The 25,053-nt window shown below is 38.9% G+C and overlaps 1 protein-coding gene across 1 annotated transcript; it reads left to right on the forward strand.

Annotated features, from left to right (window-relative positions):
• The first annotated feature begins 195 nt into the window (after positions 1-195).
• igfn1.4 (immunoglobulin like and fibronectin type III domain containing 1, tandem duplicate 4) lies at positions 196-23,952 on the forward strand. Its single transcript, XM_052130331.1, has 22 exons — positions 196-322; positions 903-1,042; positions 1,204-1,303; positions 1,410-1,447; positions 1,567-1,604; positions 1,751-1,940; positions 2,097-2,210; positions 2,444-2,612; positions 2,744-3,016; positions 4,173-4,655; positions 4,779-4,903; positions 4,990-5,131; positions 6,407-6,700; positions 6,802-7,098; positions 7,177-7,356; positions 7,688-7,816; positions 7,928-8,007; positions 8,108-8,300; positions 10,390-10,683; positions 14,424-14,744; positions 19,606-19,793; positions 23,581-23,952. The coding sequence occupies exons 1-22, from the start codon at positions 223-225 to the stop codon at positions 23,950-23,952; spliced, it is 4,260 nt and encodes a 1,419-aa protein (XP_051986291.1). The 5' UTR covers positions 196-222.
• The last annotated feature ends 1,101 nt before the right edge of the window (positions 23,953-25,053 follow it).

Consider the following 25,053-nt stretch of genomic DNA (forward strand, 5'->3'; position numbering starts at 1 on the left):
AACATATTCAAGGGAACATTGCCCTCATGTGGCCACGTGAATATATCCCTGTTCCAAAAGCAAGAAATCTGGCATGCCAGTTTAATTTTGAATGACATGAGCATATGTGGGTAGTTTATTTTCAAACACAAGGCATTCATTGTTTGATGATAATGCACATCCTGTAAAATGACTAATGCACATAGGCCTATCTTTCAAGTGGAGATCAAGAAGAGATCCAGAATGCCTGGTGTTATGATCACCCAGTATGTCAAGGAACTGCCACGTGGAAAAACCACACCTGATTTCACCAGGAAACCAATTGCCTTGACAGTTCAAGAAGGTAACAATAACACTTCTTTAATAGCATTCAGTGTTGCTAAATTAGAAACATAAAAACTATATATATAAAACATATAAATCTATTTCAGAAAAGATTGAGTTGAGGGCTGCTAGGCTATGTTGTATATACATATACAGTGGGTTCCACATTTAAAATTTGGGATACAAAATAAATTTAAACCTAGAAAAAAAAACATTGTATTTTTTCTTTTGAAAACTAAAACAGAAACGAGAAGTGTAATGAATAAAAAATACTTCAAATGCCCCACTATTTCTTACCAAATACGCAAATTTGTGACATTGATGTTAATAAATCCATTGTACAAAAGGTCAGCTTTCCATTGAAGCACACAAGATGTTCTTTAGAACATTCCTAAATCATGCTGGAATAACATGGATAATCAAGTTTTGCACTTGTAGAACTCATGCCAGCTCAAGTGCATGCTGTCATTACCAAAAGCTAAGAAATTCTGAAATTTTTATTAATTTTGTAATTCAACTTTCCACAATTTAACTTTTTTCAATTGTTATGCTGATAATGTATACAATAAATTATTATTATTAATTTTTTTTTACTCCAGGCAAAGTGGCAGTTTTCAAAGCAGTGGTGAGTGGAGATCCAACTCCAACTGTAACCTGGGCACGAAACAAGGGTGACACTTCTGATCCAGAAAAATATAAGCCAAAATGTGACCCAAAGACTAGAGAACATGTTCTGGAGGTACCTTAACATAAACAAAATTATTATTAAAGTTATATGCAAATTATTAAAGTTATTCATAAAAAAAAAAAATAATAATTATCTGAATTTACAACATTATGAGGGATCCTTCAAAAGTCAAAATACTTGTGTTCACTTTGTAATGTTGCAAACCACAACAGATACCAAATGTGAAAGTAGACCAAGGAGACACGTACAAATGTTTCGCTACGAATGAATTTGGAAAAGCTGTATGCACAGCTACATTGGGTGTCATTGGAGGTAGGCAACACATTTTCAAGTCACAAAGCAGAACTAGGCATTTGCTTGAATGCATACTTCTACATTATGTAATCTTCCTATGGTAATTCCTTACTCTATCTTTCAGTTGGAGTCAAGAAAAAGCAGATCGGTATGTCCACAATAATGTTTAAGATTGAAGTGTTGAATATATGTAAAAAGAGAGATAGGCCTGTAATTTATATTTATATTGTAATAAGAAATTAAATGTTGTTCTATTCGGTTCTTGAGATGGCCAAACAAACGACCCAGAGGACTTCAGGAAAATGCTTAAGAAAACCAAGTAATTGCATTTCTTTGTTTTCTTAACTATTGGCAGGTACCCAAGTGTTCATACTGTTTCTTGTAAATCAAAGTTGCCTCTCATCAAAAAATATAATTAAACATATATCATCTTATCAATACAAATTTGTCTAACCTTTTGTCTAGCATTGTCAGGAAGAAAAAGGAAAAACCCAAGAAAGAAGGGGAGATTGATCCAAAATTCTGGGAATTGATGCTAAGTGCCAAAAAGAGTGATTATGAGCGCATTTGTCGGGATTTTGGAGTCACTGACTTTCGCTGGATGCTAAAACACCTTAACCAAATGAAAAAGGATAAGGAGGATGAACAGGCCAAGGTATCTGTCAGAGCATCTGCAGTCACATTAGTGTTTTACTAACTTTTACAGAGAATTTTTCAAAAGCTTTAATGTTTTTAATGGACATTGAGCAACAGTCTTGTGTTTTCTTCTCAAGATGATTGTCATTAAACCTATTTCTTTTGTGTCTTACAGGTGGTCGAGAAAGTTGACAACATGAAAAAGATTGAACTGAAAACGAGTGGCAGAGCTGAATTTGAGTTTAATATGAAGCTCAAGGACCCAAAGAGTAACATTTATCTGTACAAGGTAAGTTCAACTACAAGTGGTCGACTGATATGGATTTTTTAACAACCGACAGAGAGAGAGAGATCAAGACAGCAGGGTGGCCAATGACCGATGTAATGAAGACATCCTGTATATAATTAAAAAATGTACATAAAATTGCTGAATTCTAGCCCTTATTTTACAAAATTCAAAGTACTAGCCAATGCTGGCCCAAAGATAACCATATCCTATTTCAAACTCTTCACTCTTTCAAGAATGGCGACTTGCTTGATTATGGCGATGGCACTGATGATTCTTCCAAACTCAATATGAAAAAAACTGGTGATAAGTACTTGTTTAGCATCAACAATGTTGGCCTAAATGATGGAGGAATGTACCAAGTGGACGTTGAGGATGTTAACGTTTTCTCAACAAGCTTTACAAGTAAGAGAGGCCAGAGAGCCATTACTATAGGGTATATGTTTTGTATTTTTTTCTTTTCTGATTCAAATAAATACTTAATACCTTCAGAGCATACCTCTCTACATTTGCTTCAAAAATCATTCCTCCCTCAGTCCCTGATGTGGAATTCGATGGCAAGCTGAAGGATGCTAAAGTCATTGAGGAACAGGATGCAGTGTTCGAGTGTGTTTTATCTGGTCCTGTACCAGAAATCACCTGGTGTGCCAATGACATCTCTGTTGAGCATGGAGACAAGTACAACATCACAGTCTCTGAAGACAATCTCACCCACAGATTAGTAGTGAAGAACTGTAAACCAGAGGACAAGGGTGTGTACACGGCTATTGCTGGGATTAAATCCGCCAAGGCCACTCTTGCTGTGGATGGTAGGTTACTTCTTTGTTCTTCTTGTGGACTTATCATTATCACATAGCAAAAGTGTGTGGACACCCCCTGCTTATTAATGCCACACTACACAAATATATTTTAGAGAATTGTGTGCTTCCAACTTTGTGGCAAAAGTTAGGGGAGGGCCCTTTTCTATTCCAGCATGGCACTGTCCTTGTACACAAAGCAAGGTCTATAAAGAAGCTATTTACTGAGTCTAGTATCAGGCCTGTACCTGATCCCAATAAACACTTTTAGATCAATTGGAACGCAGACTGCAGGCCAGGCCCCATAATCCTTCTTCAGTGCTTGACCTCACAGAGTCCTGCAGTCAAGTTCCACCTTCTAGAGGAAAACCTTTAAAAAGGTGAATGCAGACTACATTTTAAAATGCAACCTCCTGCAGTGTAGTATTGGCACAAGGCCATATCGTGATTTCAATCTTAGTTCAATCAACCGAGCAGTCTTAAGCGGTTTATCCAACTCATTACCCAGTATACATGTGGCTCGGTCAGTAAGCCACAATCTCTACAACTAAATTAAATATACAATTTAATTAATTAATTTAATTTAAGACATAACATAATTTCCCCATGTGGCTTGTGTAAATAATGAACATGGTATTCTAGAAAGCATTTGCTATTTTTTCGTCCCGGTTGCTTTGCCTTATTTCCAATCTTCATCCATTGCTGCTGTGTTTGTTTCAATGACTTTCCATCACACCTGCCACAGACATTCACTCTTATGTCATACTAGGACATCAGCAACAGTAGTTGACATTTTAAATTGGTGTGTTCTAGTTGATTGTGTGTGCATACGTGTGTGAAATTTGTACCTCTTCCATCTGTACATCACATACATTATGAATTCACACCATCTTGACATTTTGATATGATGTAGTACTACATAGTACATCCTATCATGTCTGTTTAGTTATCCATTCTTTTCCACGCACATGTGCAATCAATCTCAAGTATGTAATGCTGGAATTTCCCTGGACCAACTCCTTATTAATGACAATTGTTTTGAAATTGAATGCTCAATAAGCACATATTGGTATGATGTTTGGGTGCCCGCATACTTTTGGCCATATAATGTATATCAATTAGCCTAAGGTTAGCCTATTATTTTTTGTTATGCTCTATACCATTTCAGAGGATCCTAACGCCAGGGGGAAGGGTCGAAGTGGTTCAAGTGATGGAGCAGATGATCTCACAAGATGTCTAACAGATGAGCAGGCCAGGCTGCAGAGAGAAAGGGATGAAGCAGCCAGGAGAGCCAAGGGTACTGGTGGAAGAGGTGATGGAGACGGCAGTGGAGGAACTGGCTTGGGAGGTGGAAGTGGTGGAGATGCAAGAGGAAGGTATGGACTGGGAGGAGACGGTACAGATGGAAGTGGGAAGAATGATATAGATGGAAGTGGGAAGAATGGTAAAGACAGAAGTGGGAAGAATGGTACAGACAGAAGTGGGAAGAATGGTACAGACAGAAGTGGGAAGAATGGTATAGAAAGAAGTGGGAAGAATGGTACAGACAGAAGTGGGAAGAATATAATAGGGAAGAGTGATTCAGGAGCAGACGGACTGGGAGGCCAATTAGCTGGTCTTGGATCTGGTGGAACTGTTGGAGATGGTACAGGTATGTTTGTGTACTTTGTATGTGGACATCAGTTTCTTGAAATCCAAAAATAGGCAGTTGACAATGTGCCAGAACTGACAACTTACCTATGTAAAGTTATCAAAAATCATGTATTCAATACAGATGATAAAGTACACTTTGCAAGCGGGTTATCAGACCAAAACGTTCTACGTGGCAAGCCTGCCGAACTTGTGTGCAAACTAAATACTGAAAAAATAGACGGAGTGTGGTATATCAATGGGGAGAAGGTATGTGCACAAATTATAGCAATACATTTGAACTTACATTTCACTGGCAAATATAGACATATTAATGTAATATTTTTTTTCCTCAGCTGACTTCCAAAGATGGAGTGATCATTGCTAAAGATGGTTGTACACATAAGCTCATAATTCAGAATTGCAAAGATTTAGATACAGGTTTATATCAGTTTGAGGTGAATGGCTGCAAGACAGAGGCCACCGTGACAGTTGGAGGTAATAAAATTATAATTTCTTTCAAAAAAAATATCTATCTTGAAGATTCTATGGGTGTATTGATTCAAATTTCTAACAGTTCCGTTTGTGTCACGGTTTCAGTTCTACTGCCAAATCCAAAGAATACTCAGTTTGGTAACAAACACTTCCACAGGTTCTCCCTTATGAAAAATCAACACAGTTTTACCACAGTTACCATAGTTTCAGCATGGTATTTTTTTAGTAAAACTACAGTAACCACAAAATTGACCATGGATCATATAGTCATGGTTACTAAGATATTCCTAATAGTAAAACCATGGTTCCTATATGGATACTTACAGTTTTCATTAGGGTCCTTAAAAAAGATTTCTATAATTACTAAATTAACATTTTACCTTCGTAACTGCATTAATATTCTACATGCATTAACATAAAGTGCATTTCAAACTCAACTCAAAACGTATTAAACATTATAAAGCTGCATCACTATAGAAGGAATAACCCTACTATTAAAGTGGATACAACAGGGATTTTGTATAGCTGCTGTGTGTTTTAATCATACATGAAATTTCAAATCTTCATCAATCGAGTAGGGCAACATATCTTTGGCAATGAACATTCCAAGAGCTTAAGCTATTGTTTTATTTCTGTACGAATTAGCACTGAGTGCTTGCTTAAAAAAATTGAAGGTGGTGTGTGCAGTTTCGGGCTCACCTGAGAGCTATTTATAACAGATTAATGTCTTCGTTAATAGCTACTTGAGGAACAGGAACAAGAAACTTGAGTAACACATGGGACATCTCTCAGCTGTGAATCTTCTCCATCTTCCATTTTTGACTATACACCAACAAGTGCACAACTGTGATATCAGTAACTGATTTAACATTTTAACAGGTAATTGGACAGTTACTCTCCGTAGAAAGGTGGTCCATGTGAGACACAGGGGGAGTACATCCATCTGCAGTGCCATTTAGGTGCATTAGTGGAGGTTGTAACAGTTCCTGTCTATTTGACGTTGTGTTTTCTTTACCGAACTGTATGCTGTTAAAATATATATATATATATATATATATATATATATATATATATATATATATATATATATGTATATATATATATATTTTTTTACAAAGAACTGTTATACCCCTAGAAGATACTTGTAAACCATGATTTTAACTTATGCGCCAATTGCGTCGTAAAATGGGGGTGGGAAAGTATTATAAGATCTGAAACATTTTTCAGTCCTCCTTGAATGTAGTTTTAGAATAATATTTTGGTTTCTGTATTTTCCAGATCTTCCAGAATTTGATCCTGATGCTTTACAAAAGTTCTTGAACCCCGTGATAGTGAAAGCAGGCCAGACTGCATCTTTTAAGATGTCATTACCTCCACAAGCCTCTCTGGAGGTTAAATGGTTTAAAAATGGCTCTGAGATTCTTGATGGTGGTTCAGTTAAAGTAGTGAAGGAATCAAACCATAGTCGCTTTCAAATGAAAGACTGCATGCGGATGGATACTGGAGAGATCAAAATCCAGCTTAAAAACCCTTTTGGTTCTACTGAAGCCATATCAAGTCTTCTTGTACTAGGTGAGTACAATATCTGCATTTTACTTGATACAAGAGAAATGATATCAAATTCAAATATAGCCTTCTGTATGTCAGGTAACACAAGTTTGTGCCCGAAATAGACAAGCCAGGTACACCACAAAGCCCTGTAGAAGTGAACAAAAGCACCTCAGTCCTTGAATTGAAATGGAATCCTCCAAAGGATGATGGTGGGTCAACGGTATCGAACTACATAATTGAGCGCCAACAAGTTGGACAGAGTACATGGAAAAGGGTTGGGGATGTTTCAGCTGATCATCTAACCTTCAAAGATAAAAGTGTGTCCCTTGGCAAGAGGTATATATATCGCATCTATGCAGAGAACCCTGATGGCATCAGTGAACCATTGGAGACAGAGAAAATCATAGCAGGCGCTTTAAGTAAGAGAATGCATGCCTGAATATATTACATTTTGGGGTATCAGATTCATCCAATATTTGTATTAACTGTGCTGGCAGTTTTCCCTGGCCCACCGGCCCCTCCAAAGGTTGTCAGTGCTTTCAGAAACTGTATCAACCTACATTGGATTCCACCAGAGAAAGATGGAGGAGCTACAATTTTGGGCTACCTGCTGGAGAAACGCAAGAAGGATACCAACCAGTGGGTGACTCTGAACTCAGTCAACGAACCGATTCAAGGTATTTCAAATTAGAGGGGATGGTATTTGAGTTCAATTAAAGAAGAAGAAATATTAAATCTAAAACTTGGCAATTCCCTTACCAAATAATTGAGTTATTTATGATTGTTTAGGCAATAAAAACATCCCAGGTTCTACTGATGCCAAGTTCAGAGAGCAGCAGTTTCTCATAAACTTAATGAAAGGCATTTAATTCCAACTCTGTGTTGTAAAACTGCTGAGTCTGGAAATTTCAAACAATTGCTGGGACAAATCAATAACAGTAAGCAAGTGCCTTACTAAAAAATCAAGGTAACAAATCCAATATAATAGAAGAATTCTGCTTCCAACAGCTCTAAAATATGCAGAGAAAGATGTGTCTGAGGGTTCGGAATATGAGTTCAGAGTATCAGCCATTAATATGTCTGGAGCTGGAGAACCCAGCGCACCTTCTGTAATGGTCTGTGCTATAAACCCCAAGAGTAAGTCCACAAAATTTCAAGATTATCAGCTAATACTCCATAAAGGATTTTGACTGAGTCATTTCTGATATTTTGCTATTTTCTCTGGATGTGATGTATCATAATTTCCAGTGAAGCCTCATTTCAAAGATCCTGAAGACTTTATGGTTGTGAGATCAGGAAATTCTATCAGAATAAAAATTAATTATGAGGTTCGTGTATCAATACTTTATTTTAACACATTATATAGCAAGTCAATTATATTCTTCACTGCAGAATTTTGATTGTGTACATTTTTTATTTGGCATACAGGCCTCTCCACTGCCTAACATTACGTGGCTTAAGAACGGTGAACCTGTATCTCCCTGGAAAAAGATAATTAATAGCGATGGAACATCCACGCTTGTCGTACCCACATCAAAGTACTCTGACTCTGGTATTTACACAATTGTTGCTAAAAACTCAAGTGGGCAGGCAAGCTTTGACATAGAGGTCAGAGTAACAGGTAATACCACACTTTATTACCACAAATTACCTTGCTCTTAAAGGTGCGGTCACACTAGACTTCATTCACTTCCATTTTTTTGAAGCAGTAAGCAGACTTTTAAAGCGATGGCTGCTTAATGATTGGCTAGGATTTACCTAGTGTAACGTTATTCAATGGAAAGGAGGAGGCGAGAACCGGCTTGATAATATAAATGATTGTTTTAAGTTTACCATTAAACTAAGACACAAACACATATGACGGACATGTCCGGTAACGATCTCTCTCTCCCGCACGGCCCTCTGCAGTCAGCCTTTAAACCTCATGGAGGCATAATTAGCCTAATACAAGACCGGGTGTGTAGTATCACGACCCGGCCCCGCCCTCCGCCCTGCCACACCTAGCTAATGGCACAATGATGTAAAGCTGCAAGTCTTCCCGCTAGATCTATGCTGCGCTTGCATTTCTATTTAGTGTCCTGAGTGACAGCTGTCATCTAAGCTTGATTTGAACACATTTTGTTGGTAATATTAAATCATCTTTCACTTGTTCCTGCTGGAGCATTTATGAGGGGAACACATGCTCTCGAGAGAGGCAGGAGATGAAGGCTGTGTATATAATGTAACACCCCCACAGCGCAAGACTCGTGAGAGTCTCATTTGCAGTTACTAGGTTTGGTTTATGGTTAGATTTAGCGATAGGGTTAGGGTTAGGAGTAGGAGTAGGTGTAGCTGTAGGGCTGCAGTAGGAATCCAAATAAACAGCATGTGAACATTGCAAGTGGCTCTCACAAGATTTTAGGTAACCAGTAGGTTATCTTCTAGACATGACCAGCGATGAAAGGAGAGTGAAGAAAAAGTGCATATTTGCGGACTAAAGAGGAGTTGCAGGTGGTGGTGGTGGTGTAGTGGCTAAAGCACAGGGCTGTTAATCAGAAGGTCACAGGTTCTAACCCCACAGCCACCACCATTGTGTCCTTGAGTAAGACACTTAACTCCAGGTTGCTCCGGGGGGATTGTCCCTGTAATAAGTGCACTGTAAGTCGCTTTGGATAAAAGCGTCTGCCAAATGCATAAATGTAAATGTAACTTGTGTTACTTTTATAATATCTTTGCCCGGTGGAGACTGAGAAGCCGCTGCTAAAGACATTGTATAGCACACACCTGTTTCCCTTTGCTGTGTCTCGTGTGAAACGCAATATACTCAGCACAAGCTTTCCATGTCTGCCATACTTTTAACACAGTATCGTTCTTGCTGAATCAAGTTTGTTGTCTTGCAACATTCATCCAGTGTTCACCACACTCCCATGATGATATGACAGTGCTGAAGTTTTAAAGAAGCCAGGTATCTTTTGCAGCATGGGTGATCAGTTTATGTGATTGGCCATATTATGAGTCTACCAATCAAGACATAGGAAATGAATATCAGCTGATACCATTTGGTATCGATTGGAGCATCCCTACAAGGTAAATGGCGAGTTTGCTAAAGCTAAAGCTGAGGCTGCTTCAGCTAAAAAGGGACAAGCTTTCGTTAATGTGAGTTAAGGACATAAAAAAAAAATTAAGAACGCAATTTGTGAGCCTAACTAGAGGCTATTAAGAAATCTTTTAAACCAAGAATGTGAGTTGAGAAGGTTAATGTTGTTTTGGTTATAAGTGAGACCAGTTACTCTGAAACATGGACGACATCTCGAGACAAATAATTAAGTTATTATTTAAAACCACCAAACTATCAGTATCTGCAAAAGTAGTTTTAAATAATCAGATATCGGTATTTCTGATACAAAATGTGCATGCCTATTTGTCAAAATACATAAATTAAAACCACAAATTAAAAACAGAAGCCCTAGAGTATGAAATCATGTCTCGTGGCCCATATTCTTTCCAAGGCCTCAATAAATTTCACATGCTTAAAGCCTAGGTGTGACCTCACCTTATGTACAATGAACTAGAAATGAACTTATGTAGAAAAAACAAAGTTATTTGCATTCCAGCTCCTAATAGATTAAGTGTTGTGTATATAATAGATTAAGTGAAACCATTGCATAGACACTCCTATCACTGCATTTCCATAAGTTAATTAATTGATTTTTTTCTACATGTGACTACAGATGAACCCAAGCCACCAAGCCAAGTGGCGCTGGAGCAGGTGGTTTATGGTAAAGTCATTATCACATGGGCTCCATCTCCAGACCAGAAGAAGGACGACAGACTGTATTACATTGTGGCAGAACATAACTCTAATACACGCATTTGGCACACAATAGCCGATCATCTTCTCTGTAATACCTACACAACCAGCATCAAACCAGGTCTAGAATATCACTTCAGAGTCTATGCAAAAAATGATATGGGACTTTCTGATCCTTCAGATTCACCAACATGGGGTGTCAACAGCAACAGAGGTAGGTAGCAGGGCCACCACCAAAATATCAATCAAGTGGCATCTACAAACAAAAGATGCTAGAACTGAACAAACTTCACTTTTCTTAGTGAATAGAAATTGTCCTATTGCTAATACTTTTAACTAGCCCTGATATGATTTAGTTAAATAATTTATTGAGGATATGGAGTCAGTTCCCTCCGGTTCAAACAGGTATCCTAGCAGAGGTGTAGTTCATCACAATAACTGGCATATTCCATTACATTTGACAAAAAGAGTGTGTCCAAATACTTTTTGCATTCATTTTGAACAGATTATCTATGTTCCCTATAAAAAGCAACACTTTGACGCTGCACTGATTTAGCGCTTTGGGAACATCTTTAGGAGTGACCATCTGTGAATATGTCAATGAAATTAATTGAATTTATAGGCTCTGCTGGTTATTTCATCAAGATGCACCTGTAGCAGGGCTATAAATGTTGAAAATTGTTTTGTGTGTTTGGGGGAAGAGCATGCTGCTCTTGCATTAGGGCGGGGAGGGTACGAGATTTGCGATCTGTTTCAGTCAAAATGCTTCGCACTCGTCTCGCTTACGTCCAAGAGCCAGTGCCCACTCTTTCATCATGACTGAGGAGCGAGAGGCGGGTCCGTCCCTATCACTCGCTATATCCCCAGATCCAGCTGGTCCTTCTCATGAGCCTAAATGCACTTCGGCATCTCTTCGGTTCATGAGGGGGCGCTGAATCTCTTGAGTCTGCGGACTTTGAGTTACCCACCTCTGAACATTCCCCGCACAATAACAAAGTGGCTGTGGAATTACTCGATGTGGTAACTCGAGCTGTGGCCAGGCTACAGTTAGATTGGCCACATGAACAAGAGATCCCCAAATGCTCTAAACTAGAAGACAGATTTCTGTCTGAGGCCAAAAAAATGTAAAAAAAAATAAAATTCAAATAAAAGGAAGGGAACGCTATATCAGTATTTTCTCCCGCTCGAATCGTGTTCATTCAGAACACCCTGAGCAAAGTCAGGCTAGGCCAATGTTGCACTGTTCATCACTATCAACGAATACTAGGTCTCATGGCATATGCATCCTCAGTGATCCTTTTGGGCCTTCTGCACATGAGACCGTTTCAGTTGTGGCTCAAAGCCAGGGGATTTCATCCAAGGGCCAGTCCCCTAAGGCTGATTAGGGTTACGCGCCATGCGCTTGGAACCCTTTCTATGTGGTTCAGACCCCGGTTCCTCACTTTGGGTCCCACTCTAGATGCGTCTTGCCGTCGCAAGTTGCTAATGACAGATGCCTCCCTGACAGGCTGGGGAGCGGTCTTAAGTGGTCGTACAGCTCAAGGGGAATGGGAGGGTCATCAGCTCTATTGGCACATCAACTGCCTCGAGTTGATGGCTGTATTTCTGGCTCTAAAATACTTCCTCCAGTATCTGAGAGGCTGCCATGTCCTGGTGCGGGTGGACAACACAGCAGTAGTCTCTTACATAAACCATCAAGGAGGTCTACGTTCACGCCAGCACAGACTGGCAAGGCAGATTGAACAGACTGGCAAGGCAGATTCTCCTTTGGGCCCAGGGCAAAGGGTCCTGTCAATCAGGGCAGTTTATATCCCTGGATGCCTGAATGTGGGAGCAGATTTTCTTTCCAGACAGAAAATACTGACGGGGGAGTGGAAACTCCACCCCGAGGTAGTGGAACAAATCTGGTTGAGATTTTACAGAGCAGAAGTGGACCTCTTCGCCTCCCAACAGACAGCACAATGTCCCCTCTACTTTTACATGGCCCAGAATGTGCCTGTATGCATTTCCTCCAGTTTCTCTGCTCCCAGAATCTTGGCCAGAGTTCGCCAGCAAGGGTCCTGCCTCTTACTGATAGCGCTGCGTTGGCCGAACAGGGTATGGTTCTCGGAGATAATGTTTCTCCTAGACGGCTTGCCTTGGGCGATTCCGGACAGGAGAGACCTTATGTCTCAGGTGCAGGGGACAATATTTTATCCCCGGCCCAAGCTGTGGAACCTTCATGTTTGGCCCCTGAAGGGTACCAACTGAGGGACACTGGGCTTCCACCTGAAGTTATCGAGACCATTCTAAGTGCTAGGGCTCCCTCTACTAGAAGTTATTCCAATAAATGGGGTATCTTTGAAAGATGGTGCAGTGCACATAATGCAGATCCAGTTAACTGCCAGATTGCTTCAGTTCTGGACTTTCTTCAGGAAAAATTATCAGCAGGCACATGCCCCGCAACTATAAGAGTTTTTGTGGCCGCTCTATCGGCTTGCCACGCCTTGATTGTCGGGATGCTGTAGTGGAAACATCCCCTGCTCGCTCGCTTCGTTTGTGGAGCCATGCGATTGAGACCTCCTGCTAGAACCATGATCCCTTCATGGGACTTAGCAATAGTCCTTGAGGGTCTGGTTTAAACCCCCTTTGAACCTCTAGAGTCAGCGTCTGATAAACTTCTGACTCTCAAGATGAACTCTCATTTCTTATGGCAATTACTTCTCTAAAGAGAATTGGGGATCTGCAGGCTCTGTCTGCTTAGATTTTGCCCCAGGAATGGCTAAAGCAATATTGCAACCTCATCCTTACTACCTGCCTAAGGTTCCTTTCACGACCGAACATCCGGTCACTCTCGAAGCCTTCTACTCCCCACCGTTTACAACGCCTTAGCAGGACAGACTTCACGGATTGTGTCCAGTCCATGCCCTTCAGACTTATGTCCACCGCACTAGCCAGTGGCATAAGTCAGGGCAACTATTCGTTTGTCATGGGGGCCGTAACAAAGGGGCGGCTGCCACCAAGCAAACTATGTCACATTGGGTGAGGGATGCTATTGCCCTGGCCTACGAGGCGCACAGTCAAGCTTCGCCAGTAGGTATCAGGGCTCACTCTACCTGAGGGGTCGCCTTCACTAAAGCTTTGACCAGAGGTGTCCCTCTGCAACATATTTGTAATGCAGCAGGCTAGTCCTCTCCGTATACATTCATAAGATTCTATAGTTTGGATGTTCATGCCACTCCAGGCTCTTATGTCCTTGAGTCTACATCACAAGCTGATGTCTGAGACCTCGCGCTCTTGTGAGCACAACTACACAACTGTAAGGGGTCCGGACACCCACAGTGCGGCGGCGTGGGTATTCTCGTTCCCAAACAACTAAATCAGCGCAGTATCAAAGTGTAGCTTTTTGATAGAGAAAGTCTTGGGTTACTTAACTTTATCCCCTGTTCCCTGATAAAAGCGGAACGAGATGCTGCACTTCATTGCCGCACCCCAGGACTGCTCTTCAGACAAAACACCTGAAGATGCACCTGTGACGCATCTATTTATAGCCCTGCTGCAGGTGCATCCTGATGATGTCACCAGCAGAGGCTATAAATTCTAGTCAGTTTAATTGATGTGTTGCACACATATTCACAGTTGGTCACTACTAAAAACGTTCCCAAAGCACTAAATCAGTGCAGCATCTCATTCCGCTTTTATCAGGAACAGGGGTTACAGTTAAGTAACCCAAAACGTTTTGTTTTTAAAACCAAATAAACATATTTTTTTATGTTTTGCTTGAAAAGTGTGCATTTGCTATGCTTATTTAAACTAAATGCCACTTAACTTTATATTTTGTTATATAATGCTCAGAAATTCAACCATTTTTAAGTGTGGATTATGAGTTCAAAATTATAATTATTTTATGAAATTCCATTAACAAAATCAATAGCTTATTGCATTTTTGCATTTTATTGTCTTCCTACCAACTAGTTTCGGTACCCTCAAGTGTGCCGCCTGTGATCACTTTGGAAAGGCCACCATCCATTCTGGTTCCACTGAAGCAACACGCTCCACCCAATGGATATCAGTGCCACATGACCTGCGCTGTCCGTGGCTGCCCCACACCACATATTGCATGGTACCATAATGGGATTTGCATCAACTCCAACAATAACTACTACATCACAAATGCATTTGGCATCTGCTCCATGAACATCCTCAAAGTTTGTGCTGAAAATAGTGGCGAATACAAAGTGGTGGCAGTCAACTCATTTGGCAGGGCAGAATGTTCCACCAAATTAAAAGTGCAAGGTATTACAGCTCCAGTGATGATTCCAAGGCTTGAGTTTACCACAGTGACCAGATTTGCATGCTGATTTGTGCATGAGTCACGTTGTTCATTATTTTAAATGTGGTTGCACAATACAAATGGCCAGTTTGATCTATAGCCTTTGCCAGTGCATATCAACTAGTAACCTGTGGACCAATAATTTCAGGATCTTCAATCTTTTTTATGTGACTGATTTATCAAATCACTATGCTGCCTAGTGTATAAGAATGCTCTCTGTGCCAAATTCTCCAAATTCAAGGCTCTCAGCAGTCAACAATTAGCGGTCCCCTGTCCATATTCACACTGGAGTGTGTATTTAATCAGGGGATGGCAAAAGTTGTTGAGTGTGTGTGGGGGGGGGGGTGTTCACTGTCCTTTTCTGCATATTGTGGCGCCATTTTGTGGTCCGTTCTGCATAACGTAGTGGCTTGTTGTTGCTTATCACGGACCATTTGGCACATTTTGTGGCCGAACCACTGGCCCGCTCGGTTCTCCCAATGGCCATTCCACCCCTGATCAGCCCAAAAGTGCATTGGCCCCCAGTAAAAAATCCCCAGTATGCCAGATTACCAGTCCAGCCCTTTGCTCTATGCACTTCCATTCAAATGAAATTTCCCAATGCACTGCAGAGATACATTCTGTGTATATATATACACACACACTAACAATCAAAACTTTTGAAACGCTTGAATGAAATGTTTTTAAATGATCTTAAAAATCTTGAAATTATTTTTGTAGACAAAAATATAATTGTGCCAACATATTTTTTTATTTCATTATAAAACTAAAACAAAAAAACAACAAAAAAAAGATTTTCAAATCTATGACTTGGACCAAATAATAAAGTAAAGCAGCCAATAAGTGCCCAACATAGATGGGAACACCTTCAATACTGTTTTAAAAGCATCCCAGTGTGATACCTCAAGAAGTTGGTTGAGATAATGTCAAGAGTACATGTCTTCATAAAGCAACATATAATTCCCTAAATTTAAATGTTGTTGTTGGCTAAATGTTTTACCATGGTCCAATTTTCAGAGGGTTATTAAAAGGTTTTAATTAACTTTTTTTCCACTATCTCCTGTATAATGTTATTTGGCTTTGTTGATTACAAGGGGGCCAAGTCTTAAGGCAAATTTGAGAGTGAAAAAAGAGTCAACATACAGTAGTCTTTTTTTAAAGGACAGCATTACTCTGAACATACATTAATTTTAATTTATGTTTTCTTTTCTCTATATTTCAGATTAATCTTCAGCTTGCTGGATGTTCCAGTTTTTGCTCTGCATCTTCCACAACTTATTCCATTATGAATGAAGCTTGGGCAGTGCATGCATATTAATGAACATTGGTATGGTGTATTGCCTTTGAAATCACATGCAATTGGCTCCTATAATGTGTGCTCAGAAACAACTCAGAAACATAAGTAACTGGAAATTCACTGACATGATTTTCTTAAGCTACTTGTTAGACTGTGTTTATCTCATTTAAAATAAAGTCATAAATGAATTAACTCTACTGTATATGGTTGACATTAATGAAAATGCTTAACAAATACATTTAACCTCCTATGCTTGTACACATCTTTCCCTATTATCCTTCTTTTTGTAATTAAAGTTTAGAACATTCCATTTCACTAAGACATGCAACACACAGCAGTACCGTAATGCGATAGTGTGCGAACTTGGAAAGCATTGTTTCAAATTGCAACACAAATTTCAGCATGGTCCCTACCATTCACAACTGGTACTGTATGTCAGTAGGCATCCTCAATTGTTGTATTATGTTTAACAGTTATGTGGATAGTGCATAGGCTATTGAATGGCCCAGAATATTAATTTCACCAACTCATAAATACACTAATTTACGACATTTTTTTAAATATAAAATTTGGTCAACATCTCAATGAAAAAGCATACACTGCAATATTTGATGAATTACAAAAGACAACAGGCTATTTTTATAATTAAAAAGTTATGTTGATTATATGGATGCTTTTAAGCTGCTACTTTATGCCTGTCTTTATTTCAGATTTGAGATTACATTGTGCTATGAGCCGTATCATTATCGTCGACACAGTTTACAGGCACTATAAGGGCAGCTTGCTACCCATGTTTGCGTGAGATGAAGCTCACCTGAAATCAATACAGCCTAGTCATCGCTCTTATAAAAGCAGCATCACGTACTTCGTAATCCATAACAGACACCGGCCTCCTTTGTGCATGTACAGCGTGTCCACAGCCCCTTACTACATCCTCCACAGTTTTAGCAAAATGCGTTGAGTAATTAACAATAATAAAAAAATAAAAATTAAAAAATGTTATCCTTTCTTACATGTGTAACGGTTCCTAACTTCATATCTGCGTTGTGTGTAATAATAGAGACCACCAACACCATCTCACGCCTTGGGTGGATTATTTATTTCTATTAAAACACACTCAAATGTGGTGATCAGTTTCACAGCATTTTTAAAGGTTCCACCAGAAACACTCTCTTGACTGGCGTCGCTGGACTTTAAAATCAGATGATCCGCGGTACAAATGCGTACTAGCCAATTTTAATTGTGAACCAACTGAAATAATCCCAAGTCTAGATAAACGTTTTAATGCAAAGAGGAATTTGATGATAGATTTGATTATGAACTGTATCCTAATGCCCCCTCTCTACTAATTTGCTCTCTGTGCCCCCTGTTTTCAGAGATTGATTTCATAGGCTTATGCATAAATCTTGTGAATATATAATATTTTTTTCATTAGAATTAATTGTTAGAAAGGATTAATCAAGATTTACACAAATAAAATTTGTAACATATTGAACACATAGGCTATAACTGTGATAAACTTTTCTAAACTGCTTAATTGACCTAACTTACCTTCCATCATACATTAGAGTTGTGTGGGGGTAGAGTTTATGAAGTGCAATTTGCTGCTATGTCACAATCGAGTTGCATTGTGGGATATGGAGCTGCCTGAAGGATACATCAGTGTAAACTCGCTCCCTCCATCAAAATTGAGGGGTTGAAGGTCTGTCAACAGAAACTTCCCTCGCGCACTGAACGAAGTGGAATGGACTTCCAAAATGGCGGCGGGGATTCCCCAGAGGGGTAGTGCTTAGGGGAGTTTGCGAGTGGATGTTAAAAGTGAAGTGGAATACAGCGCCGCTGTACACAAATTCGTGCATTGGCAAGGGTGTTCAACCACTGAACATAATGTGACTAATGACAAAGGCATGTTTGGTATTATTTAAAATGTCTCAGTGCGACTGGTATATGGTCTCTTTCCCATGTTGAAAGAGACAATATACCAGTTTTATATATATATATATATATATATATATATATATATATATTTCTTATTAACTACAAATCTATGGTCAGAGTTGGCTTAATTAAGCTACTTCAGAAGAACCCCATTAGTTAAGTAAAAGGCTAAACGGCAAACCGTGAACCTATAACAGGACTTAGCCAAGTAGAATGAAATGGGAAAACTAAGAGTGGGACCAAGAATCTGTAAAAACAGAACTTAATTGACAGGGGCTAAATGATGAGTCAAGAATCTATGATAGAACTTAATATGACTAAACAGGTAACCTATAAGGACTTAGTCTAAAACATACTAATATCTGAAACTGATGAGTTTGTAGTTAAAGGGCCTGCGTCCGGCCGGCAAAGGACCCAAATAACATTGAAATAACAAGTACAGTCTAGAAGAGAGAATTACTAAAATAATCAGATACAAAACTTAAATTCAAAAGCATAGATATATTAACGAGGTTTTTTTCATAAATGGAGTCAGATGAAATAAAGAAAACAATAAATGATAAGATTAATAAAACATGGAACTCAAATCTAATAATCAAAGTATTATTTAATGCGCACGATAAGACAGAACACGTAGGAGACCTTCATCCATTCCACACTATTGGAAACCACCATTGGACCAATAAGTGGACACCCTTACAAATGCAACTATCCATATGCATGCAGGTGCAAAATAAATAGACCTATCAACAGGGAAGGAGGAAATGCTTTACATATCTTTTGTTGTTGATGTAAAGTGCGTCCAATCAAACTGCAATATTTTAGTGCCCATTAATCTGTTATTTAGGAGCAGCTAGCCAAATTAGGTATATGCTAACATGAATAGGTTTTTTGGTAACCCCTCATCCTCAAAAACCATGAACAAAACAATGAAAGGTAAAAAATATTGCCCAAACTATGTTAATAACGATTTCACTTGCAGTGGGAATAAACTGACCACATTTTGGGATAACCACAATTATAGTTTGTGCATGAAATTATTGGCTGTCGAGAGCATGAAAACTTTTAAGTGACATTTAGAAAACAAAATTGTTAGTTTTCCTATTTGGCCCATGTCATGTTTTTAATCTTACGTTATAATTACCACTTTCACACATTAAACCCATTAAAATATAGAAACTACAACAAAGGCTTTTGGCCCTGTGTATACCTAGATCCCGTAGAGGGCTGCTCCTGTAAGCTGTCGACAAATTTCTTCATTCGCTCCGATAACGAGGAGTGCTTTAGTTTCCCTATCTGTACAATACACAGGCGTCAAACAGGACAGAGTAACTGAGACTTCTTACTTCAGCGCATCCTGGCCTTGTATCAATTGTATGCTCAAACCGTTAATATTAGGAACTTTTCCAGTAATGTTCCTAATACTTCTCATTCGAGTCACACATGACCTCAAAACATGGGTTCATTTTCCAGAAGACCGTATGTGTGAAAGTGATATTTGATTTTAATGGCATTTTGTTTACTTTGTACGATAAACAATTTTGTTACAGTGTTGGGTCGCCAATGTAAAATCTTGTTCTTAAGTTGAGAACCACTATCCTACACCATCTTGCAATTTGCTGGTACTGCATCGCTGCTGGAGATTGAGCAAGTAAGAAGAGCCCAAGCTCTTGAGGAGCAGCTCACGTCTTTCCACAGGAGTCTGGAGGACCATCAGAAGAGCACTCATAACCTTCACTCTCACCTCGCTGCCCAGCTTGTGATCGTGCCGAGCCAGGTACATTAGGGTATGGGACTAAAGGCAACCCAGGGTAAAAGACAAGTTTGATAGATTTATTTTGAAGAATGTTCAAGTGGGCACAAATTAATCTCTATTCTGATCGGATCAGTCAATGTATTTACAAAATACTTGATGTTACAAAATACCACATCTGTTTGAAATTAACAGGAAATTGTGCAACTTTTCTGTGGTTAGTTTGAATAAGTATTAGCTTAAAGCTGCCACTGAATGGTATTGCAAAAATAAACAATGTTTTAAAGTTGTACTACGTAACTTTGTGCTCTAGCGACAAAATAATTTGCAGAAGAACACCTCCTGAATCGTGTTTCGGCACTGCCATTCTGGCGGATGAATCGCATGATTTGAGCTTTGCCTGTGTGGGAGATGTCCAGGGAGTCATAATGTGCTATTTTCATGTTCAAAGTTCAAAGTTCAAAGTACCTTTATTGTCCCACAAGGGGAAATTGAATTTGCAGCAATGCTCAACATAAAACACATAACATACAACAACACTCACCAACAAAACCAACCAGCAAAGAAGGAATTCACATTAGCGCCCAATATACATAATGTATAATAAATAAATAAGTAAAATACAGGACACCGTCAAGTGCAAAAATGCAACTTGTACAAGTTAATATGAAGTGCTAATTGCCATTAAGGTGCCTCACAGCTGCCGAAATGAAAGATATGTGCATCCTCTTTGTTCTGCATCTAGGAACTCGATAACGCCGCTCAGAGGGCAAAAGCTCAAACTCTGTTCTAAGGGGATGATCCTGTGAATGAGCTATAGCTCTAACTTTCCTCTGTACCTGTTTTATGTATAACTCCCCTGGTTGAGCCTGACTTCCCCTGGAAATCTTGCTCGCCACTTTGACCAGACTACCAAGTCTGTTTTTATTTGTCAGGGAGAGGCTTCCAAACCAAGCAGATATGCAGAAAGATAAAACCGATTCAATGAAAGCACGATAAAACAGAATCATCATGTCTGACAAAACATTAAAAGTATTCATTTTCCTAAGAACGTACATTCTTTGTTGGAATTTCTTTGAGACAGCATCAACCAACGGTTCAAAACACAGTTTGTTATCTAGAATGACTCCAAGATATTTGTATGTCTCCACGGGCTCAATATCCATGCCCTTAATAACCGTGACTGTAGGGGAAGGTGGTGACCTCGCGAAAGTCAATGATCATATCCTTAGTTTTAGATACATTCAGCTGTAAAGATGAACTATCACACCACTCTACAAAGTCACTAAGGACTGGCCCATGGTCCCGCTCATTCCCTGATAGCAAGCTGACAATAACAGAATCATCAGCAAACTTAAGTATGTATCTATCTTGGTAAAAACTGCGACACTGGTTTGTATACAGGATGTACAGGAGAGGAGACAGACAGCATCCTTGGGGGGAACCAGTAGATGTAAAAGTGACTTCAGATAGGGTGCTGTTTGCCCTCACCCGCTGAGATCTATCTGTTAAAAAATCCAATAACCAGCCACCAAATTCAAATCCAGGTTAAAATCTGCAATCAGTCTCTCAGCGAGCAAAAGGGGCTGAATAGTGTTAAAAGCAGAAGTAAAATCAACAAATAAAAGTCTGACATGAGTTTTTGCTCTATCCAGATGGCTAAAAATAAAGTGCAGTAGTGTGATCACAGCATCCTCCACACCCCTGCCAGACCTATATGCAAACTGCAGTGGATCTAACTGATCTCCAACCTGCAGTAAGACAGCCTCTTTGATAATTTTCTCAAAGCTTTTCATGACCAATGAGGTCAAAGCTAAAGGTCTAAAATCATTCAAGGATTTTGGGGAGCTGCACTTGGCTAAAGGCACAATAATAGAATGCTTCCAACTTCTAGGAACTCTTTGTTGTGATAAGGACAAATTAAAAATGTACTGGAAGATAAGACAGAGTTGATCTGCACATGTTCTTAATAATTGCCCACAAATCTCATCTGGCCCCGGACTTTTTGATCTGGTGCGCCTAAATATGTTAGCCACAGTACTACTGTCCACAGTAATTGATGGAGCTGCCTGTGTAATAGCCCTTAAACCCTCCATTTCATCATCATAATCCAATATGTTAAATCGCGAATAGAATACATTGAATTCATCAGCCAGATGTTTATCAGATGAAAAACCATCCAGGACAACTCTGTTAGCTTTATCATTAGACCCAATCAGTGTTTTCATACCATTCCAGGTTTTCTTTAAATTATTACTTCTCAAATCTGCCTCAATTTTTTCCTTATACCTTAATTTAGCCTTTTTAATTTCAGCCCTAATCTCTTTTTTCACAGCCCTGTTGTTGGTATAATGTTATACGATTAAACATTTAAAACTGAAATATTACTTGCTTTGATGAAGATAAATAACACTCATTCGCGTATTTTTAATAAATGTTACACTCATAGTGCTATTCTGACACTACACTTATATACTTTAATATAATTTTTCAAGTGTTTTATCTACTACTTAAGTTTGTATTGTACTACACTTATCAATTTAAGAGGGGATACTTGTGAATGGCTGATACAAGTTCAATGGAAGATTTTATTATTGTTGTATTGTACAGCCTCAGATGATAATGCAAGAAAACAGAAAAACTACAATAGTAGGTCTATAAAATGCTCACAATAACACAGTAAACTAAAAATATAAAACAAGGAGTTAATAATAATGGGGATAAAATATACTTTATTAAACATGAACATAATATACTTAAAAATGCAATAATAGTTACAAGAAGTACAGTTCAGAAGTCAAATATATTAGTAAACATGTCACTTGAATTCCCTCGACAATGTAGATAAATCGCGATTGGTAAACACATGAGTAATGTTCAATTCATACAAGCAATATTAGCTTCAACAACCCTACCAGACAACATTTCCAAGCATTATAGCAGGTAAACAACTTCGACAAATGGATATCAGAAACAACTATTCAGATTGCTGTCCTGAAATGTGAGTGTGATTGACTGTTTTTTTGATGATAGTTTTTTTTCTTTTTAAAAGATACTCGCAAATTTAACAGTACATTACAGACATCTACTGTTTACATGGGAACAAGACGGCTGGTGGTTCTTACCTCACGGACATGATATAATGGCACAAAGGATATACGTAATAAGCCAGCGATTTCTCGCCAAATCGAACCCGACAGCTCAAAATACAAATCATTTGTATAGGCTTACCGAAGCGAATCGGGGTAAGGACATTGTTTTGAACACTGGCTGTTTATGCAATCAAGAACTGCAATTTGTTAATTTTTAACCAAAAACTCTTAAATAGTGCAGCTTTAAAAATGCCCCTCGTCTTCTGTTGTCCAAACAGTCAGATAGTCCCTCCCCCAACTCGCACCATTGGTTGAGTAATGTTGTTGTATCGGGTCGCTCAAAACCAACTGGAATTTTTAGAATGCCACAGAGATGCAGTGTTTACGATTTCAGAATTTATCAATGAATGACAGTTGTCTCTGCACATTAAACTGGGATAAAATTATTTTAACACTGAATTACATACTTCAGCTTTAATTTATTTAAAAAGGACCTTTCTAAAAAGTATTTGCATAAGTTTACAAATGCCTTTTTAACTATATCACTATAACACCCCCTAACATGTAGTGTATTATCAGTGTTGAATTGCATTCAGAAGAATTCACAGGCACTGTTTACAAGTCATTTTATCCATGTATTATAATTTTGCCATTTAGTTATACAGGATTGCACATACTTATGCTTAAATGCTATGTATTTCAGATACATATCTCTACAGAATCAGCAGCTTGTTTCTGTAGAGAAAGAGATTTTAGAAGTGCAAGCAACAACTGAGGAGGATTTTCCCATCAAGGCTGAAGAAGTTGAAGTAAATGATAAAACTGTGATGGAGGATAAAGAAATAACTGGGGATGTTCAGGTCCAAGAAGAATTTGTTGAGGATCAAGTAGTATCTGAGGAGGAAGTACCAGCTGGGGGGGTTCAGGTCCAGGTGGAAGTTGTTGAAGAGCAAGCCAAGAAGGATGGAATACCTGAGGAAGTTCAGCTCCAAAAATATGTTTTTGAAGAGGAAACCGTGCTTAAGGGACTGCAGGTCAAGGAAGATGTTGTTGCACAGCAACCATCTAAAGAACAGTCTGAGAAGGTTTAAGTCTAAGGGGAATAAACTGTTGAAGAGCAACCATTAACTGAGGAGGATCCAATACCTGAGGACGTTCAGGTCAAGGATGGAGATGTTGCGGAGGAGAAATCGGTAAGTAAAGAGGATAAAACAACTAAGGAAGTTCAGGTCCAGGGGGAAGAAGCTCTTGAGGAGTGAACAGAAGGGACCAGGAAGGACCTGACTTCTACAGCAGAAACAGAAATCGAGGCTGAGGCTGCCAAGGACCTCTGAGATAATTGGTTGGTTGGAGATCTATGCCAGGAAGAGACTATGCAGGAATCATTTGAAGAAATGGTTGAAAAAAATGAGCAGCAGATAGACTTGGAAGTTGTAGAAGATGTGCAAGACTCTGAGGATGAAGAGGAAAAAACTGTTGAGGAGGTTGCGGAAGAGATAGATTAGCAAGACATTTCAGCATATGAAGTTGATGGGAGGGCAACAGTGCAAAATAAAATACTTTTCTTGAGGACTTTAAGTTGTTGCAATTTACTCACAGAATTATGTAAAACATGACTTCACATTTGCTGTAATGTTCCTCAGTCTTTGTACTGAAAGGAGAACTATTGTTAAATTTCTAGTGATCTCTTGAATGTTTAATTGCTCTGTTTACACATAAATGTAATGAGGGTTGATGTTTTACTGGGTTACACATTTAACAAATTGTTGCATTTTTCAAACAGTGGTTTGCCAGATCAATAACCTTAGGAGTGTCACTTGAATTAAACTCCTTTTTATGTTTTTACTACCTCCCAGACTCTCTTTTCTAGTGTTTAGTGGTCTCCTGAAATGGGACACGTGCTATGTGTATTTTGCAGCTCTTAGGTCAGGGGCTCAGGAATGTGGCACTGATCTTGGGCATTGGGGACATTTTTGTTTGTTTGGTGTGTCCGATTTGTAACTATAGGGCTGATTGGAGCTCATCAAATCCCTGAAAGATCAGATGTGTACCTTGTGTCCTCAAACAAACTACAATTTACTGAAACTCAGATGCAGTAGTTCTGTTCTTAGGCAAAACATGTTCAATCACAATTTGATGAAGTACACTTCTTAGATGAATCTATTTTATATGGTAAAAATAGACAGGAACAG

The sequence above is a fragment of the Xyrauchen texanus genome, chromosome 7, assembly GCF_025860055.1.
Source record: "Xyrauchen texanus isolate HMW12.3.18 chromosome 7, RBS_HiC_50CHRs, whole genome shotgun sequence".
In the NCBI taxonomy this organism is placed as follows: domain Eukaryota; kingdom Metazoa; phylum Chordata; class Actinopteri; order Cypriniformes; family Catostomidae; genus Xyrauchen; species Xyrauchen texanus.

Bases quoted from the DNA above. Each gene is read 5' to 3' on its own strand.
- igfn1.4 (XM_052130331.1), top strand. From the start codon at position 223: ATGCCTGGTGTTATGATCACCCAGTATGTCAAGGAACTGCCACGTGGA. The intron at 4,656-4,778 runs GTATGTTTGTGT...TATTCAATACAG, and splicing joins AACTGTTGGAGATGGTACAG to ATGATAAAGTACACTTTGCA. The intron at 6,701-6,801 runs GTGAGTACAATA...TGCCCGAAATAG, and splicing joins ATCAAGTCTTCTTGTACTAG to ACAAGCCAGGTACACCACAA.